This window comes from Lampetra fluviatilis, chromosome 1 (genome assembly GCF_964198595.1).
Source record: "Lampetra fluviatilis chromosome 1, kcLamFluv1.1, whole genome shotgun sequence".
In the NCBI taxonomy this organism is placed as follows: Eukaryota; Metazoa; Chordata; class Hyperoartia; order Petromyzontiformes; family Petromyzontidae; genus Lampetra; species Lampetra fluviatilis.
The window spans coordinates 32,524,332-32,546,188 of NC_136275.1; the positions used below are offsets into that span (position 1 = coordinate 32,524,332).

Consider the following 21,857-nt stretch of genomic DNA (forward strand, 5'->3'; position numbering starts at 1 on the left):
TGCAACGCCTCCTTGCGCAGGAGGCGACGGCTGCCGATCGGTCTCCGAGGCACGTGGAGCTTCCGGAGCGTCGACGCAGCCGCGGCGTCTCTCCCGCAGATGGCTCGCCGCTCGCCTCAAGCTCGCCGCGAGCGTCGCCCGACGGCGACCGTGCCTCCCCCTCGCCCGCCTCCGCCCTCCACCAGCATCCGACACCCGAGCTGATTCTCGACGCTCACGCGGACGGGAAGACGACAACGGCGGCGGCCGGTCGGCTTCCCGCCGGGGGCGGCGGCGGCGGCGGCGGCTTCCACGAGCGTGCCCTGGTCGTCCGCATGCAACGGCGCCACTCGGTGGACGTTTACCCACGCGACAGGCCGACGGGCTGCTCGTCCCGCCCTCCGCCGCCATCGCGGCCCTCGCGGTCGTCCAACAGTGGCGGCGGCGGCTCGAAGGTCTGCGTCGGAATCGGGTGGCGGAAAACGCCGTCGCCACCGTCGCCACCGTCACCACCGTCGCCACCGTCGCCACCGCTCATAACCGTGGTGGCACCGGGGGATGCCGCGGAGACCGCGGCGCGAGGAGCCCGGGAGGCCCGGCGACGCTGCATTTCGTACGAGTCGCTGGCGAGGAGGACGGGGACGCCGCCTGTTAGTCATCTGCTCCATCATCATCATCAGCAGCAGCAGCAGAATGAGCGTTGTCCCGACGGCCACGGGCGCGAGCGTGGACACGCACTGCCGCCGTCGCTGCTGGCTGTGCCCGGCGATGGCGGGGCAACGTCGCTGGCGCGAGGGCCGCGCTGCGCGGGACGTGGCTCCGTCGGGAGCCTCTCCGAGTTGCTGCAGCTGAAAGCGGCGGCGGCGGCGGAGGCGGAGGATCCGCTGGTGAGGCCGAGGACGGCTTCGCTGGGTGTCAAGAGCGGCGCGTGCAGTGGGGCAGCCTCGGGGGTCAGGAGAAGCTTGGTGGCGGACGATGGGGAGAATGGCAGCGGCTGCGACGGAGTCTAGGTCTCCCTCAAGCGAAGGCAGCGGACTGGCCGACGGTGCTTGAGGGCGGAGTTGTTTTAAATCGAGGTGCAGCCGTGAACATTTTGTTTGGATTTTACTCAGCGAGGGTTAATATGCGTAACTTATTTGCGTCTCGGCGAGGTTCTACATTCGCGTGATCTCCTCCCCAGCTGTTCGCCGGGGTGAACCGAGCAAAAGAAATCGGAGGAAGGAATAGGTGTTGATGTTTTACGGGAGATTTTTAAACGATGGACTTTTGTCTGCATGTGACACGTCGCCTAAATGTAACGATGCACACGCGCGGATGTCCGTCTCGTTTAGCCTTATAGACTGTTGGGGGCAAGCGTTGTTTGCGAGCGCCTATTAATGCCGGCAAGGCACAAGCGAGGAAATGGCGGTGGCCAGCGACACGCATGCCGGGCCTCCTCTTGTCTCCTCATTGTTCTCTTCGATGATGCCACTGCACCGGGTCCTCAACTTAGGCCAGCTTTAAATATCAGTGTTGACGCAGCTGTTGTGCATCATGGAATGCCATCAGACCCAGATCATTGAGATTGTAAGGCGGTGTGCAAAACACACTCGTACATTGTCTTTACACGTGCACACACACAATTTCACACATACACACGTGTATATACGGTGCACACACACACACATTGCCTATCGGGCGGCACACAGATAGCTAATGTGTGGCTTTTTTAAGCAATACCTAGCACTTGTAAGTGCTTCCAAAGTCACCCCTATCAACAAAAGAAGAGAGACTTTGTTTAAGATGTGAAAAAAAAAATGCCGCGATTACGAAACAACACAAACCCGTCTCATTGGTCTAGACCCCAACGACAGCAGGGCCTGTGACGTCCCAGTGGTCGCAGGACAGGATTACGATTCCCATTAAGTAAATAACGCTTCGAAGAGTATTGTGCACTTTAAGTCTGCAATGTGTCAACTCGGACCACAGCACCAATGAGAGAATAACTCAAGTTGTAATCACTGGGTAAAAAAAAAACTGTAAATAAAGCAATTTGTATGCAGACGGAGGAGCGGAGAAGTTATAAATACAAACAACAGTGGGCATTTTCCTAAGGACGCCAAGCAAGTCAATTAAAAAAAGACCTGTCCAAGTCGCAAACAAATGGAACTCTTTCACGGAATTTCAACAGCGAAGGATAACTTTTATTTATTCTCCCCCGTTCCTTGTTCTTGATGCGTCGTCGTTTGTAAACGTGCAAAAAAATCCACTCCCGCGGCACCCTCTTGGCAGAAGATTTGCAAATGCTGCTTTGTGTAATACACCGGGGGACTGCACTTTGCGTGCCAGCGCGGAGCTCGAGAACTGAGCGGGCGCTGTGGAAGACTTTTGTCTGCATGCTGAACCAAAAAGAAACCACTCCTCTGCACCGGAATCCGCGTCCACCCTGCCAGCCACCCCCCTCCCATCCTTGCATGCGAAGTGCGTCGCAGAATCATCCATCGCCCACCGTCACACACCCCCCCCCTCCCGCACAGTGTTGGGGTTATGATTGTTTTTTTTTTAGGGGGGGGCGAAGTAATCCGACTTCCCGACAGCTGATTTGCCCGAGGTTGTGGAAGTGATGTGACGTAATCCCGTCTACCATGGGCTCTTTGCGGTGCTTGATGACTTTCACGACTCGATTCGAGACAGAAAGTCGCGGGTGGCCTCTCCCTGCTCGAATGAGCGTCGGGGTTGTGCTCGCCTGTGTCGGCAGTTCTGTTGCAGCGGTGGAAATTCCACGTTTCCTATGGCAGAGGACCAGTCTATCCGTATGACAACCACTGTTGACTTCGCACAAAGTTGTACCGATTTTATAGACCCCCCCCCCGCGCCATCACCTCTTCCCAGAGAGGGGACGTGATCATTTGAGCCCTCGCTGGGATTTGATTTTAAGGCGCCGTTTGCATCACAGAATTAACGTCATCTATGCCACGTCTGGGGTCTGCGTATCGTGATCACGTGTGCATTATTGGCTGCCGCTGTCTCTGCAATAACCTAAGCTGCCGACCGCGGACGTTTTCCACGTCGCACGAATATGATTAGACGCAAATCATAACAAAAAAAGGTAATCGACCGAAGTAATGGCAGCCGATGTGATTACACGAAATCCGTTACTACCCCCAACACTGACACCCTCTGCCCGTCCATCGAACGCCGCGGCGGTCGTGACCGTGGGTGCTGATCGTGGGGTGCGCCGCGAGACGGTGGGGGTGGTGGTTGAGGGAGCGGTCGACGCAGTAGGCCTTAGCCCAGAAGTAATGCATGGACGAATGGAAGCATGCCACCGATTGAGAACGTCCTCGAAGAGCCGAGCGTTGTTTTCTTGTTGTTAGCGCAGTGGGGCAATGGGTAAACCGAACAAAGAGTGGACGGAATTTGATCAACGGTGGAATCGAGCTGTGAAGAATTGTATTCTTGCCACTCTCTGCTTCATACGCATATCGCTAATGTACTCGTCGCAATGTAGAATCAGCGACCATCTTGTTTTCCGCCATCTGCCTGAATTTAGCGAAATAAGCGAGAGGGTGGCGGCGAGATGCACAACTCCCATAATCGACACCTTCGCGTGTACCGAATGCCGCCCAGAATCCGTACACACACAATGCTGCGACTATTGAAGTGTTGGTGTCTGTTCCACCCGGAAATGTGGGGCTGTAAGGAGCGAGGGGAGGGGCTGTAGGGGGATATACAGGGACTCCTCTACTTACGAACGAGTTAGGTTCCAGAGGTCTGTACGTAAGTCGATTTGTTCCTAAGTCCAACTTTACTCCTGTCGATTCCAAACATGTTGTATGGCATGTACACTAAATAGGGGCAATGGATTTAAAAGTTGTAAAATTCCCTGTAGATGTAGATGCCACTGGTTCTTCATGTTCTACAGATGTAGGTGCCACCACCACCATCTATTGCGCGGCGGTTGGACTTACGTATCTCGGTCCGAACAGGGCAACTGGACACACGGACCAGGTTTGTTCGTATCTCTGAAAGTTCATAAGTCGAGTGCTCGTAAGTGAAGGAGTCCCCGTATCAGAGATCGGTGGGGCCACGAATGCCTATGAAGGCGGCGCAAACGAGGAGCCCGTTCGAAGCCCTTGCTAGGCCATGAGCTTGCTCCTCGTTCCATAAACAGCGGAGAGGAGGCATTACTTTTGGGATAACAGTGCTGCTGTTGTGCCGGGGATGAGAGGGGAGGCACTCTGTAAATCAAGCATACGGAGTGCATCTGGATGCATTCGTTGATGCGTCGCCCGACTTGCCAATCCAAATGTGAATTGTTAACATTCTGGTATAACATTGGACATTCGCAATGCAACTCTAACAACAACATCAACAATGGTAATGCTTTATTTTAGCCTCCAAGCAATATGCAAGGATGCATTTACACCTTTCGGCAATGCAGCTGATACCTAACTTCAATTTCCATTCGCTCAAATGAGCATTGAGCGGTGCATACCTCTACGAGCGACCGCCTTCGTCATTAGAGACAGACATGGTCCCGTCATGCAACTGTGGAATTTCTACAACCGGCTCGGGAACTGCCAGGGGGGAAAACAGCACCGCCCATGCTCCTTCGAGCGGCGATGACTTTTGAGATTATTGCCGTGGTCGCACTCAAGACAATTAGCAAGTCTGCGGGGTTCGTGGCCTCCAAACGCTCTCATCTCCATTCGGGGCCCCATCCGATCAGTTGACTCGCCGTGCCTCCCCGCCTCCCCTTTCACTCCACGGTTTCGCCCACTCGTCCAGGGTTTTATCTCCGCACCACTGCATATAATTCTGGCATGTTTAAACGTTATTAACGCAACTATATTTAACCATCGTTCAACCTTGATTACAACTGAATGCATAAAGAGAAAGAGAGAGAGAGAGAAAAGTTGTCTTCCATGAACACGATCCGGCACTTTGAGGCTCCTGTACATAAGGACGCGAGAGTTTTAACAATGCCGACACGTTATACAGGTGCATCGCCTGAAACGTAAACGTTGAGCGAGAAGAATGTTTAAAAGGTTTGGCGATTATATGGCAAAATAAAATCTAGCACGCGGTATATGGGCTTATACAAAAAAAAAGTATGTGCGATTTATTTATGATATTTTAATGCAAACTGAATTAACTTATCAAACCAAACTTTTATAGATTATTTCGTGTCCCTGTTTATGATCTGCGCGCGCGTGCGTGCGTGTGTGTGCGTCATATGCGTGCTTTGTTTTGGTCATCCGAAATGAAGGTTACATTTGACGGTATTGCGTTTCACGGCTCCGTACTAATGCAGATGTCCACACGGTATTATTGTTTGAACACGGGGCCACTTTTTAAGTCTGCTGGCTTGGCACCTGACCCTGTTTTATTTTTGCTCAGAAATGGTTGAGCCACTTCTTTTGCCCTGCACCATTTGTTGTCGAGATCCCGATCGCATCGCTGTCACTTCTTGTCGTGGCTATTGCTTGTGCCTGTCCCCTCCATCCCTCCCCAGAATCTATCACCTCCAAAGCGCCTTCATTCAAGGCGTTTAACAGAGTTAAGATAAAAAACCGTGACTATATAGAATGATTTAGATACTACCAGGGTTGAGGAATGAAGGATCGCGATTTATGGTACATGGGGATCACAAAAGGGTATGGGAGGGATGGGAAGGAGTGGAGGGACGAGGGGAGGGAAGAGGAAGAGAATGGCCAATAGAGAAGAGGTGAGGCTTGAAGAGAGGGACGGAAGGAGGTTAAGGAGGGGGCGGGGGACTTATTAATCTACAGGGGAAGTTTGTTTAGTTGGAGGGGTGCAAGGAGGGAAAAGGACAGAAGACCTGATTGGGCACAGGGAGACGGAGGGACCGAGAGAGAGAGAGAGAAGACTGTGAACGAAGAGGACGAGCGGAGACGTAGGAGATAAGTGAGGCGAGACGAGGTGGTGCAAGGCGATAGAGAGAATGTAGAGAATATCGCCTCGTTCCTGCCTGTAGAGTGACACCACTATCACTCATTTCCACTGAATCAGTCTCCAAGTCGTCTTTACTACCACCACCCCCTCGCCCCTCGTCTTAAAATCTCCCACTCCTATTTCGTCTCGCTTCACTCTGCTGCTCTCCCCAAGGCCTCTGCTCAGCGAGCACACCTCCAGGCAACTCTTCCACTGCCCCCACAGTCTGGAACTTCGTTACACATGGACATCCACAATGTTCACACCCACCCCCTTTACACCTCTGTTTATGGTTGTCTCTTTGCATGACGTGCCTTCATGTTTATGTTCTTATGTTACTGTCCCCTCTCCGCCTTGTCGTTGCTGCTTACTACTTTAAAAAGCCCTCGTTAAAAGATGTATTTCTCCTCTCCCCCGGTCTACTCAATGTCCATGGGGTCCCTGGGCTTCTTACTTTGACATCCTGAGGTGGTGTGGTTGTGTTTAGAAGCCCCCTGTCACGGGAAAATACGAATCAACAACAACAACAACAACCAGGTGCATTTTTTTTTTTATAAATTGTTAATTTCCATTGTTCTTCTTGTATCAGTTTACAGAAGCGGTTGAATTCTGTTGTTTCTGTAAATAAATAAAGCTGCCAATTACCCCTGGGAAAAATCCCAACGTTCCAGTTGCAGAACAAAGTGCCACGACATATTTTTGGTTTTCAAATCTCCCCTCTGGGCGCTGGGCTCCCCCGTCGGCTCACGTGGAGATGCCCTCACAATGTGGTTGACAGGGTCGTCTATACGGGGTGGGGGGGGGTGTGCAGGGCCCGGGGCAAATCCCACACCGTGTGGATCCCATTACATCCGATAATCGCGACGTCGAAACGCGGGCCCGCCCCCCAAAGCGCGGTCGCTCCAATTCGCGCGTACCCAAGGAACGGCTCTGGTGGTCCCGGGGTCACTCGAGCGGGAGGCAGAGGTCGCAAACGGGTTTTGATTCCTTACCCGTACCCGGCCGCACCAGGGTCGCAAACGGCTACCCGTACCCGGCCGGGTACGGGTAGCCGGGTATCGGGTAGGGTACGGGTATCGGGTACCCGGTTGCGACCTCTGGCGGGAGGTGAGGACTCCAGCGAACGCCGCCATGCCACTGGAGGGCGCTAGAGCGGCACCGTTCCGTCCGCGCGAGAAACGCCGCGGCAGCGACTTTCAATTCTGACTTGCTCACGAACGAAAATTCATAAGTTGGTGTTGGGAGGCTTCGGACACACGCGTAGATACGTTTCCCGCACCCAGTAAGTATGCCAACGTTGGGACAACGTTGGACCAACGTTGCTGCTGGCGGGACGGGGCCTCCACTGATCTGCTGTTGGGGCGTTGAAATAATGGTGCAACGTTGCCCCAATGCTGTTCCTACGTTCGTGATTCCTGAGCAGTTCTTGTGTGTTTTTTTGGTTGTGTCTTTAACCAACTGTAAAATGATACTCCACCACGTAGGGGTTTTTTTTTATTTGTTCCAAACCAACATCATCATCATCAAACGCCACATTAAATGGGGGGGGGGGAGAAAACACCTACGTCTTTATTTGCTTGCTTTATCGTTGTCGTTGGTGACTCATCTAATGACCATCGACCCGGCTACCCTCGAGGACTTGATTTAATCACGGGCTGCTGGAACCCAGACTCCAGCAGAAGCCGGGATGCCCGCGGTGCCAGCCAAATTGTGTCCAGGAATCCAACCCATGACTTCAGTGATGCTGGCTCATTGTACACTGGCACAGCCATTCACGTGTCAGTGAGCCAGCCACGTCACGTCAGCCCACTAATTATATACCCGTCCCCACCACCACCACAATATGTTTTAAATTGAAATTCTGCTGTGGTGTTATGGTCAGCACACGGGTACTTGCAAGGCAAGAGATCATCGATTCGATTTGATCTCCTGTTGGGGCGTTGAAACAATGTTGCAAGTTTATTTTTTTGCTTTAAAACCCCTCTCCTCTGTCCACTCAACAGTGTGAATGGGTTCGACACACCACAGTCGATTGACATGTCACGTGTAGTTGGGGGGAGGGGGGGAGGGACGCGCACACTCCCACCTCTCTCTCGAGGCTTCTGTCGAAATGCCCTCTGGAGGCGCTCTCTACAGCTGACTCCAGTGGAGCCCCCCCGTCCGCCAGCAGCAGCGTGAGCAAGCAATTTCAAGGGCTGTACCTTTATCTTTTATAAAGCATCCCCCCCCCCTGACCCCTCCCATATTCGACAAATGAGCACGGCGGATCCGGCTCATGTGGTTGTACTGAGAGTGCTGGGCGGTGTTGCAACCTTGCACGGACTCCCGAGGAGAAATCTCGTTTTGTGAAGCCGGCCCGCGTTCGTTATCGCGTTCACATCTCGTTGGTTCAGTCTCAGCATGGTTCGACAAGGGATTCACCGATGGGGCTGCATCAAGTGCACCTCACTTTGCCCGCCAGTGTCAGTGTTGCTGCACCCGTGATGTTTTCAGTGCAAGCAAAAGTGCAATAAATGACCCGGCGTTGTGCGTGTTTATGCCACTGTTATCGCAACACTTAACGAAAGAAAAAATATAACCGTAGTCTTTGTTATTCCTGGTAATCGATCGTTGGTTTACTGTGGAGTTTATTTTTGTAATCACATTTATGGGTTTATGTTCATCCGTGTGTGCCACGTTTAAAGATACAAAAAGAAAAACTATTGGTATGCAGTGTCAAGATTTTGTACGCTAAGCTTTGTAAGCGTATGTGACTCAAGAAAGTTCTAGGCAGTTTTTAAGAATAAATAAAATTCACCCCTATACGATTGCTTTACATGGTATACTCCACAATTATTGCTGTGCACCGTGGAGGGCATTGTGGAATGAACCACTGCATATGGAGGGGGTGAGGGTGTGTCACGCTTGCATGAAAAGATTCCTTGTACACTTTATCACCTGAAACACCTGCGACAGTTGCTATCATGCGACGATGAATGCAACAGGTAGTAATTTGTGCAATTTTTACAAAACACAAAATGCAACCGTTGTTTATTCCATCCACACTTACATTTCGTTAAATGATACGTATCAGTGTCCTTCGTGTAAACAAGAGCTCCTTGAGATTACTTGTTTTTTGTAAAGGGACCTTATCAAACGTTGATGTGCGTCCCACACGAGCGTCGAGCAGCACTCACCTCCACTGGCAGTGCTGGCCCGAGGGTGAGACACTGCGCACTGCTTTGGCAGGGCCCAGGCTATCCGTTAGGACAGCCACCGCTGCCTTCCCCACAGCGCGGTATGTATGTGTAGTGAGTTCAAGTGAGTCGCAGACGTACTCTTTGGAGGCAACACATGTACTTATACCAACACAAAGGGGTAACTGCCCCTTTACCAGATAACAACCTATGGTGGTGGACCCCCAGGCTAACTGAACTAATTACTCTGGGAGTAGCTACAACGGACAGGAACCCAGCTTGGGTCCAGGTCCACCTGTTGGTGACTCTTCTCGGACTAGAACGTAGATTCTTCAGGATAACCACAACAGCCGGTCCCTCTGGGGGACCCGGCTTATATCCTCTGTGGCGTGGCTGGCTCCGCCCTTAGCCACGCCCACCTTCGAGAACCCTCGAGCAGGATCTCGGCCTTGACACGTGACCACCCCTAGCTCCCACCTGGGGGCCCTGTGTAGACTTTACCGGTCACGTGTCCGTCGGGGTCAACCAGAGTGCCATTGCCCTTAGTAACCCCATTCCCATGGCCGGCTCTCTCACACCCTATCCTGTAGGGGTCGGCACTGCACGCAGAGCGTGGTGCCATCCAGCACTGCCAGTCAGCGCTCACCGAGCCCCTCTAGTGCCGGTACTCCACCCACATATACGTGGTGCCCGCGATGTTAACACATCGCCTCTCTAGGGCCGGCATACACAGTGACATCCGCGATGTCACTGCATATTCATCAACCGCGACTGACGGTGGGCTGAGTCGATCTTCACCTGGCAGGCATTTACATTTAACTCTGAATTGCGAGTCGAGCCCTTATTTGACCACAGCAATTCTCAGCCGGCTTGGGTTATGGGCATTTTTTTTCAGCCTTCAACTCAAGCACGTGACATCCTACATCCACAAACGATGTTATGGCGTCTTTAACATCCACTTCGTAGCTAATTGCTAGCCATCATGGCTGGGCCATTGACAGAAGGTGGATTCAATTGAAACGTTTAAACTGCGTGTCGACAGGCGAAATGGAGTAACTTATAAGTTGCTTTCCCAGGCGTGGTGGCGGTGGAGATGCCTGTGATCCAACGCTTTGGGGGCAAAGGTTAAGGGACCACGTCGAGATCTGTGATTCTCCCAAACCCGCGGGGGCTTCGAGGTGGTCAGGAGATGGTGACACAGTCACCCTTGTTTAACTATTTGACTATTTACATTTTTTTTTATTTTCCAGGTACGGCACACTGAGCTGTATAGCGATTTTACAGAAGCAACCTGGCCACAAACGATAGCTCAACGAAGTGGCTTGTCATGTGGAAATTTATAGCAGCCAATGCTCTGAACGCATGTTTCTAATTCTGGAGGGAAAAACCGGAAGAGCCGGACAAATTCCACGCGACCACCCGGAGAACATCCAAACTACAAATATAGAGGCATGCGGATCAGGATTGAACCCACGACCTGTAAACCAGACGAGGCAGTTAACATCTCCCCACTGCTGCGCCCCTTAAAGGGGGGGAATATAACATCTCAGGGAAAGCGGGGGGGGCAGTGAGGAGATGCGTGAAACAGTCAATGTCACACAAACGCTAAACGTGTTCTAAAACGGAAATGAGTCGTTTGGACTCGGTGAGGCTTTTATTGGAAACATAACATCATAATCACCCTATTCTGCCATTAAATTCTTAGCACGGTCCGCATGCATCAATTTTTCAGAGGCCAGACGCTTCTTGGAACGTTTTTTTAATCCTTCAGCAGCTTCCTAACATAATTTTTCAAAATAGCAGCAGCCGGCAGCAGTTTCAATCACCAGGAGGACCAATGCCGGTAACGATCATCATCACCAGCCCCTGAAATTTAAATTGGTTTAAATTATATAGGACATGTGGATGAATGGAGGAAGCGGTGGTGGGTGGTATGGTTTGTGTTGCTCTAATGATACATGGGACATGCAAAAAAAATGTAGGAAATTAATTTGACAAGAAGATTGGAAGGCCCATAATCAACGGGATGGGAGCACTTTTAAAACTGATTTTGAAATTAGTGAACGCTTTTGCAAGGGAGATCAAACAGACGATTGCCGTGAAGTATTGCAAATCGTGCTGAAAACGATTATGGAGGCTCAATGGAGGCTTTATTTGAAGAAGAAAAAATGTGCATTATCACGGAAGCATTGTCAGATGGTGATAAATTAGGCGCAGCAAAACAATGAATGTCATGCAAAAGAATATGCAGTAAAAAGAAAAACAAGGCATCCCGTTTCTTTACTAAAACTAAACTATGTTGATTTTACCAGGTAAGGCCCACTGAGCTATAGCGACCTGGCCACGAAAGATAGTTAAACGGAGTGGCTTATCGTCGGGACATTTAATAGCCGCCAAATAACATTAAAATACCACACAACAGGGCAGCCCATTATGCCGGCCAGTGGAGTATCTCTGGAATGTTTGGCTCCACGAGTCTTGTAGCCTTCACCGAAACCCCGAGATTGGAAATGAACACAAGAAGGCGTACGTCCCTTTGTCATAAGTTCGTTCGTTTCTCAGTCCGCTTGTCTTGGTGAGGGTTGTGACGGCAGCATGTTGAGTAGGGCGGTCCAGACGTCCCTTTCCCTGGCGAAGGACTCAAGCACTACTACACTAGACACTGCTATACACTATACACAACTATACACTACTGTGCATTACTATACACTACTACAATATACACTACACTACTATACACTATTGCACGATACACTATAACAACAACAACCGCCATTCGCCACTAAGTGGCAGTGACGTCACCACGGCGCTTGTACCAGGCTAAGTGCACCTTGAGGCCACGTGAAGTGTCGAACGCACGCTGGCAGGAGGTCACGGGCAGACCCAGGTGCCACGAGTCGACTGACTGTGACGACTGGCTGATGCACCACCTGTGCCCTCTCCTGTGCCAACTTGCTGTGCTTTAGCCACCCACTCCTCCGCCCTCCGTTGTTGTTGGAAGGCGACTGCCTCCAACTTCCCAGTAGCGTCCTCCACGAGCCTCCTCCACAGAGGCCGATCTTGACACCGCTGGAACGAGTCATCGGCAAGTCCACTCAGCTCCACATCCTCCTGTACCACATCACTCCATCTCCTCTCTAGTCCGTGCCGCGCCCGTCTAGCCCCCTCGATCCGGCCGAACAAAAGCTGTTTAGACATGCGGTGGCTGGGCATGCAGGCTACATGGCCCAGCCAACGCAGCCTTGCCTGCCAGAGGAGCTCACCGACGGGACTTTGTCCAGATCTTTCAACGATTTGTGAGCTCCTCACAAAATCCAGCCTGGTTAAACCCAGGATGGATGGTAGGCAGGCCAGCCTAAATGTTTATAACCGGCAAAGATGTTCTATTTAGGGGAGTCCACGTTTCGCAAGCTTAGAGAAGGGAGGGAATGACTGTGGCCGAGAAGACCTGAAGCTTCGTGCGGAGCGACAGACCAGGTAGCTTCCACACAGTGTTACGCAACCGATGAAAAGATAACGCCGCTTGACTGATTCGGAATGAGACCTCTGCTGTTAAACTGGAGCCAGTCATGAGCACACTGCCCAGCTATGGGAACTCTCCACTCTCTCCACAACTACCCCATCACCAATTGGGAGTTGTAGGGTTGGAGTGTCCGATAGTACAAAATACCCACGCATGTGCTTAGTTTTGGTGGGGCTGATGGTAAGGCCCCACCTCTTATTGGCAAGCTCCAGCTTCAGCAGTAACGCCTCCAACTTTTGCTCTGAGTGAGCAGCAATTACCAGATCATCAGCATACGTAACATTGTTGAGCAATAGGGAGCCATCCCTTGACCGTACCCGGGCATCGATCAGCCTCCCGTTGTATCTGTACCAGATGGAAATTCCTCCGGTACAGCTATTGAAGGCTTTACGAACTACGTGGGCAATATAGATGTTAAATAATGTGGGAGCAAGACGACATCCCTGTCGCACCCCAAGGTGTACAGAGAATGGCTCCGACTCCCGGCCACGTAGTTTTACCCGGGCCCGCTCACCATCATGAAGGTCCTTAATGATCGTGACCAGAGGGTCAGGCACTCCGAAAGCACGAAGAACAACCCAGAGCCCAGGCCTACTGATGGTATTATAGGCTTTGACCAGGTCAATAAAGCATAGTTGTAGGTCTTGTTGGAATTCCCTACAACTCTGCTGTAGCAGACGGACAGAAAATATGGCATCTGTGCAGGACCGCCCTTTCCTGAAACCGCATTGGGGCTCCGCAAGCCTCTCCTCAGCGTGCCTATCAAGGCGATGTTGAATAATCCTTGTCAGCACCTTTACCGGCACACTGAGGAGTGAGATGCCCCTGTGGTTGTTACAGTCTGTGCGGAACCCGTCCAGTGGTCTATACACTATACACTACTATACACAGACTCCTAGCTCTTCCTGGGGGAATGCCCAGGCGTTCCCAGGCCAGCTGAGCGACGGACAGGAACACCTCGTACTTTCGTCTGGTTAGGGACCAGAGCATGGACGAATGTAAAAAATGGACGAATGTCAAAGCAGAGCCTTTATTTAGCCTTGCTCATTAAGTTTGACTATGTCAAGCATTTGTTGCAAATTGAGAACCTTATGGGTTCTTTTAGCTTTACTATCACCACACTTATAGGACCCATTATGAATATATTAAAGCACAAAAATAAGTACTTTACAGTAATCGAAAAAATAAGCACAGTATGAATGCTGTGCACGTGTTTAGAATCGCGAAAATAACTATGATCTTTAGTATTATACTGTTATCACAAAAATAACTATGAATTGTTTAAAGTATAATCACAGAAATAAGCAGTGGCGGCTCCTGCAAAATCTCTCAGGGGGGGCAAATGTATGGATGATTTATAAGGATAAGGTCCACCCATGCAAAGGATAAATTAACAGCTTAAGCATGTAAAGGCAACTTCACTTCTTTAATATTAATGAAAAATAAAGTGACTCTTACAATACATCTTGTTTGTTTCTATACTCACTATTAATACAATCCACTCAAGTTTCTTTTATTAAAGATTCCACTAGGTGGCGATAAATAATATTGTTGGATGAAACGTGCTTACGTATGATGACGTAAGCACGTTAGTGCGAGCCCTCCCGGAAGCCATAGAGAATGCATTGCAGCGCCCCCCGTTAGAAAAAAAACATCTTTGAATGTAAGTCTATGGGACCACTCGGGGCGATTCTCAGCCGGAGTGAAATCGCCCAAAAAGAGGCGGTACTCCACAGAACGTAGCATGACGCTGATTGGACTATATCCAGAGGCACAGTGACGGCTAGCGTGACTCTGTGGTTGAATGACATTGGTGGTGCGTCGCCCAATCGCCCTAATGAAGAAACCGCCCCTGGAAATACGTACAGTAATAATAATATATGAATAAACACAAATATAAGAGATGCTCACTGAACGACTTCTATTCAAAGACTGAACGTAAAAGATGGCGCGTGGCGCGAACGTCATGGAAGGTTTGGGATGAAATCGGACGAAACAGGAAAGCAGCGTGGATGAAATTTGAAATGTGGTGATAATTGAAAACGTCTGAAAGAGCGAAGCGACGAAATTCAAGTGGACGGAAGTCAAAGTATCGCTGTAGTTCCGCCAGCATGTTCTGGGCCAGGGTCTTCGCTCATAAGTATGTCATCACGTCTGTACATGTGACATATGACATCACATGGCCCACCAGCACTAATTATACCATATAACTCACAGGAATATATATATAGAACCCTACCGGAGTCATTCCATGTTTGTAAAGAACTTGACTATCTATATATACATAGGTGCATGTATTTATTATTTTAATGGTTAACCTGGATAATCTATATTCTTGGTTCTTTCGGTAAAGTCACGTAAAATAAAAAATAATAAAATGAAATTAAAATTAAAATAATGAAAAGAAAATACAGATTTCAAATAATAAATTGAAAATAATAAAAGCAAAAAACCCACAATAATCCATTGAGATGAAACGTGGATTTTTCTAGGCTGTCCTGGAGTATTAAGTACCACATAGATAGCAGCCAAATGATGACACATGTCCACGTATTTTTTTTTATAGATTACATATTCAAATATACATTAATGGAATGGTAAATACATTTACACATGAACAGTTCTACAGTGAACACAGCCTAATTGGCTTTGTTCAAACTACAGTAAAGGTTTCCAAGAGATCGGGTTTGGTGTTTTTGAGATTCAAAGTGAATGTCAATATATGTCCATGCTCCATGTGAGCCTGGAGCAGTGCTCATCTCCATCCCATGCTTGAGCCTATAGTGGAAATTCCACATTCCTATGGTTGAGACAAGTTCATCGGTAAGTCAACTGCCATCGAAGGAGGTTCTCGTGATTCCAGTCCATAAAGGTGTTTTTTTTTTATTTGGACAACTTCCGCTGGTTATCATTTCTACCTACTTTAAGCAAGCGGTTAGAACGAGAGGTACATCGGCATTGATTTAGGCATCTTTATGCATTTTCACCCATCCGAGATTCCCAATCAGGCTTTAGAAAGGGGCATTCAACTTCAACAGCTGTTGTGAATATCGTGGCTGATCTCCAAAAAGCCCTGCGTAGTGGGGGAGTAACAGCAGTCTCAATTGATCTAATAAAAAGCCTTTTGGCGTCCTCTGGGCTAACACCGTTTGAGACGAGGCTCAAAAGAAAGCTGTCTCTGGTGTGGACCAATCAGTTTCAAGCACAATGCATATATTATCAGAGGATGTTTTTTTGTTTGCATTCTGATCACAAGCATTGTGGTTAATGCAGACATGATTCCTTGTAAAAGGTTTCAGTCTGGTGTTATAACATCTTAACACCTGTTTTGTTGCCAGAAAAAAGGGGAAAATCCTATTATCAGCCTTTGACCTCGTGGATCTTAAATGTTAACATTTGGTTTCCAACCTCTGGAATGGATACAGGACTATATGAGGGATATATTCCAGAGTGTTACAGTGAGGTAGAACCATGAGTCAGATGGAACGGGTTAAATGTGGTATGCATCAGGGTTCTGTTGTTGGCTCATAATGGCCATGTCGTTGCACTGAGCCAGCATCACTGAAATCCCCCACAACGTGGAACAAAGTTTGATGGGCCAAGCATGGCCATTGATGGCACATGAGCACATTGTGTGAAACGAAAAAAATGTATCCTCCTTCCAATGCTCTGTCCATGGGCAAGATCAATAGCTCAAGGTCCTTCTCATCCCTCCTGCGCTTGACTCGACAACTCCGCTTTTGGCTTCTTGCGCCTCAATGAGCAAAGGATGGTTGAGCTGGCTCGCCATATGAACCTGGTGCCGAGGTTGATTGCTGGCCACGGGTGGCGAGTGATATCGTGTATGTATGTTGACCTGACCGTGACAATCGGAAGTACGGGGGAAGGACAACAAACTAAAGACAAAAGCAGTTCTAAAGAAATTAGCTTTCAATCGAGATTATTTACAAGGGCATAGCTCCAGTGGCTTCCTAATATCGGAAGGAGCGTTCCATATGACCAGTAGAAGCACATCTGAAAGCGCATTATTTGGCGGCCATCTTTATTAAATGGCTAGTCAAAGCAGTTGCAAGGATGGCCGGAGTTTGCGTGATGGTTTATGCTCCTTGGCGAGATCTCCACTTTTTAAATCAACTCACACTGACCAGTGTGGTGAAGTATGGTCAAACTCCCATGACCGGCATAGCATGGGGAAGTCTTCATTAACCAGTGGATTGACAAAGCTGTAAATGGATAAATATGTGAATCATTTCTAATAGCACACTATTGGAAGCAGACATGAATCAATCACCAGAACTGAATGTTCTATGCAGTGTATATACGTTCTGTGCGGTGTAATAATACTTTCCCAATGTGACTTTTTGCAAATGCATTAAAATGTGAAAATTAACTTAGTGAGGGTTTACACAGCGATGAATAATAGTATTTTTTTAAATGTCAAAAATGGCCTCCTTGCTAGAACGAGCATTACGTGCCTCTATTGGTGGCCACGAACCAGTGGTAGAAATTCCACATTACTATGGTCGGATTTGGGGGTAGTAGCCTCTTCATATAACAACCATTGTCTCAGCCCCGCTGTGCGCTGCATTGCACTACTATCCAAGTAGTTAACCTCGCATTCAACAAACCTTCGGAGTCAGAGTGAACATCCAACTCCAACATATTGAATGAATTAAACGAGGTAAACCTAATGGAAAAACACAACACAAAATACAGCATCCATTATTACTTGCAATATCAATACAATGAATGAACACTGCAGCATCAAAACATTGTCTTAGATATATGAATCTCAACAATAGGTCATGGATGGAATGGGCACGTACATTAGCACTGAATAGCTATACAAGAGAATAAGCTACTGTTAAATAATGTAACTTTATGTAATCACCATACTGCAACCTAAATGTACAGTCTTGACTTAAAGCTTTTGTGACTGCAGGAATTAATATTCTTTGGGTCTTTCGGTAATGCCATGTAGATAGGTTCAAAGAAAATAACAAAAAACTACGACGTTTCGATCACAACACAAGCGGTCGTCTTCAGGATCGAAACATCGTCGTTTTTTGTTATTTTCTTTGAACCTATCTACGTGACTTTACCGAAAGACCCAAAGAATATAAATGTACAGTGCTGCATATAACACTGAACTGTAGATGAGATACTTCTTCATCCTTGCTCTCAAGAACGCATTAAATTTACATGGGCACAAGTCTGGCTTGACTTATCCAACTATAATGGGTTCAACTGAGTCGCTGACGTACCCCTGGAGGCAACACATTTATTCAGTTCCAACACACAGGGTAACGTCCCCTTAACAGAATAACAACCCATGGTGGTGACCACCAGGCTAACTACACTAGTTACAACAAAACTGCTACTACGGACCGGGACCAACAGCTTCGGCCCGGGTCCATGTGTTGGAGACTCGTTGAACGGAGAACGTAGATGAAGGGTTTCTTCCAGGAAGAACAACCACCCTGGTCCCTCTCGAGACTTATATTTTCTGTGGCGTGGCCGGCTCCACCCTTGGCCACGTCCACCTTCCAGAATCCTCGGGAAGGATCTGGGTCCCAATCACGTGACCACCCCTAGCCCCCTCTTGGGGCCCCTTTGTAGACTTAACTGGTCACGTGTCCTCCTGGGTCAACCAGAGTGCCATGGCCTAACGTAACCCCATCCTTCGGCCGGCACCCACACACCCTGTCCTATAGGTTCGGCATTGCACGTAAAGCATGGTGCCATCTAGCGCTATTATTCAGTGCTCACCGGGCCCCTTTAGGGCCGGTACTACATCCACACCATTGTGGTATCCGCGATTTCGCTACATCGCATGCCGTGCCTCTCTAGGGCCGGCACTGCACCCGGCATGTTAACATCCAACGATGTCACTACACAACTACAAATAGCATTCACAATAATGCAAGTGGCAGGCTTCGTTGTTAACTAGGCCCTATATTCATCGTAACAATTTAACAGCAATATAAAGGCATGTACAGCATTATAACGGCAATCCTAACATTATAACAGCATTCCTAGTATTTAAGAACATAATGCTTCTTAAAGTCCCGTAATGAACAGATGCACCCATCTTCACTGAGACGCTAATTGTGCCTCCATTTTGTTCTCTGTGTAATGGCTGACACCCCCTCCTGGCCTCGTGACTTAGAGACCCTTACCTCGGAACTTCCTGGTCACGTGACCAAACTCAGCACAGTCATAGCAGGAAGTTCCTGTATAAACACACCCCCATATCTGGCAGAACAACCATTGTGGACCCAAGAGGGATAATAATGATGATTGCAATGATGAACCCGTGTGAGAAAACACGCTGAGTGTGTCACAGTCGATTTCATGGAGTCTGTAACCCTACTTTTGGACAATATTTCACGTGACCTTCATTATCCACACACTCGAGGGGACAATCAATATGGGGTGCACAGTCCTGCGAGAGGGAAATATTTTTCACATGGCAGTAAAATGATATTGCTTTGTTTTTTTTAGTTCTTAGAGCTGAAATGTCACGACGTTTTTTTCACGGTGTTATGGTACAGTTTGTTTAATTTTGTCGTCAATGGTGACCTGGTCGAGATCAATGATGCGCTGCCCTCGAGAACGCTGTTTAATCACAAGCGGCAGAAACCTGAATTTGATACCAGGATCTCAGCGGTACCGGCTGACTGCTGATGACCCCTAAGCCACGCGCTCACCTTGCTGAATGGGAATTGTATGAGCAGTATGAGAATTGCTCTGAGCGAGCCAGAGCAACTGTCCATGTGCTTTACCCCTCACTAGAATTTATAATGAGCCAGGGAGAGTATTACAAAGCTCAGTATACCTACAGCTGTAAACAGTCACTTTAAAATACTTGATTATTCCAGCTGTTAAAACATATTTTTTCTGCTTTTCAATTTTAGTTAAGATAATGCGGATACTCTGAAAATTGCACTTCGAGTTACCCATTGGATGTCGTTCCCTACTGTGACAGAAAGAACAACAAGTTATGGATGATTCTGAGTCATGGCCACGTAGATTACCATAAGCAAAGTCCTACTGCGGTCAACGGAGCACTCGAGAGGGGTCGCGTGTATCCATTGCAACAATCTCCTGGCCTCGTTCGTCTCCCCACTGTTGCATAACGTCAGCAGTGTAACAGCTGCAATCATTTCAAAGTAAAGTGTTTTCGTACAGCTCACGTTTCCTTCGTGAATTAATCTGATAAGGTAGACTCGCGTTTAAAATGAATGTACCTGCTAATCGAACAATTCAAAGGCTGCGAGTTCAAATCATTGGCAGTGGGACAGCTCAGCCTGTCATCCCCCTGGGGGATGTTAATATGTCTACCACATTGTGGGTATTCAGAAAAGCTGGTCACAATTCGCCGCCCCTATGCTAGGGTGATTCGTCATGACTTGGCTTCACGATTAAATTCCGATTTTTTTTTTTGCCATTGTGGTGCATGTAGCACCTACGGTGCCTACAAGCGTTCCAGCATCATCATCAATGTACATTATTCATACCGCACCTCCTAATCAAGCACATCTTGAGGGCCCTTGAACCAATCACAGAGACACATGAAAGATTCAATTGATACTTGGGGGCCCAGGAGACGATGCGGGTGGAAAGTGCCACCACCCCCCTGTCCAAGGTTTAAATAAACAAACAACCAGTTGCAGCCACTCGAGTCGCCACCACAATGATTGTGGCAGACCGGCAATGTCAATCTCGTCTCCGGAAAATGTCTTAGAGGGGGGAGAAGATGGAATGCATCAGGTGATTGACTCTCGAAATGCATTTTCACCTCCATGCATTCCCCTTGTAGCCTGGAAAAGAGCTATATAGCTCAATGGGCCTTACCTGGTAAAATAAAATAAAAATTCGATTTTTTAGAGTGTATTTTATCAGCGACAGAAATATCAACAGCAGTAACAGGGTCAACAAAGGTATCAACATCATCATAACAAACTTCACCATCGTCATCTATATAGTATTTAATGCATGCATCATATTAATCTGTTTAACACGTAGGCTTTCGCGACCAATATTATTCATAATATAGTTTTTTGGGTCAGATCGCGTTATTTATAAATGTGTCATAACCCTCCACCACCCGACACGGCCAAACAGTAAAAAATGTGTCACTTTTTTTTTACTGTATGGCCGTGTCGGGTGGTGGAGGGTTACAACACATTATAAATAACGCGATCTGACCCAAAAAAACCTATACTATGAATCATATTAATCTATTTGAATTTCGAATTAAATGTATTTAAATTGTGAATCAATAAGTTGTCCCTACAGTTGGCAGCAATCATCTTTTGCCTATAATTTATTTAGTTTTGTTTTCCATGGGAATTTGGAATTTCCCTACTTCTGGCTGAGGAATCAGCAATGGCGATGCGTTACCACCTCGTGCTCGTCTGGCCACAGAGACAATTTGACTTCATTGACTTTGACGTGTTTCTGTCCCCCACCAATGAGCTGCGCGGTCCCAATTCACTCTTGTCTCGTGAGATTAAGAACTGTGGGACTGTGCACTTCCCCGCCAACCAAGTGGCGTAGATGTAATGAATAAGGGAAGGTGGTGATGAGTGGGGTGCGCGCAGTACGGAGAATGGCAGATTTACCCCATGGGGTCAGTGTCCAAGGGAAATAGAGCACGAGCTACGTGGTGGTGGTGGTGGTGGTGGAGGTGATGAGACTGTAGCAGCGGACCCTTTAAGAAAGTGTCAACTATGTAGCAAGGAGACGAGGAAGTTAACATCTCGCCACGGTTGTGAGATGTTAACTACCTCGCCCGGTATACAGGATATCGGGGGTTCGATCCTGACCCTGACGACGCCTGTGTATTTGGAGTTTGTGTGTTCTCACCGTGGTCGTGTGAATTTTTCTCCGTGTCCTCCAGTTTTTCCCTCCACATTTAGAAACATGCGTTCGGGGTATTTGGCTGCAATAAAAAAGAAAGTCCACGTGATATGCCACTTCGTTGAGCTATAATTTCTGACCAGGTGGTGATGGTGAGTATGTAGAAGCACACCATGGCAGACGGGTGTCAATTTTGCCATAGCTACCGGATCTGGTGTTCAAGAAGGAAGGAAGCGATTCTAGATTTGAAGATTTCGTGACTGCAAGGATTCATATTCTTAGGTTGTTTCTGGTAAAGTCACGTAGGTAAAAAAAAAGACGTTTCGGAGGCAACACAAGCCTCCTTCTTCAGGTGGAACCGTCACAGCACGATTGCT

The 21,857-nt window shown here is 48.3% G+C and overlaps 1 protein-coding gene across 2 annotated transcripts in view; it reads left to right on the forward strand.

The window, feature by feature from the left end:
- LOC144934781 (voltage-dependent T-type calcium channel subunit alpha-1H-like) overlaps positions 1-8,451 on the forward strand; it is a 296,378-nt gene extending 287,927 nt beyond the window's left edge. The window contains exon 35 of one of the 2 annotated variants that reach the window (XM_078860925.1): positions 21-8,451. In XM_078860925.1, coding sequence (XP_078717051.1) covers positions 21-989 — 969 coding nt within the window. In that variant the 3' untranslated portion in view covers positions 990-8,451. The remainder of the gene's footprint in view (positions 1-20) is intronic. The other variant, XM_078860935.1, reaches the window with a different exon arrangement.
- The last annotated feature ends 13,406 nt before the right edge of the window (positions 8,452-21,857 follow it).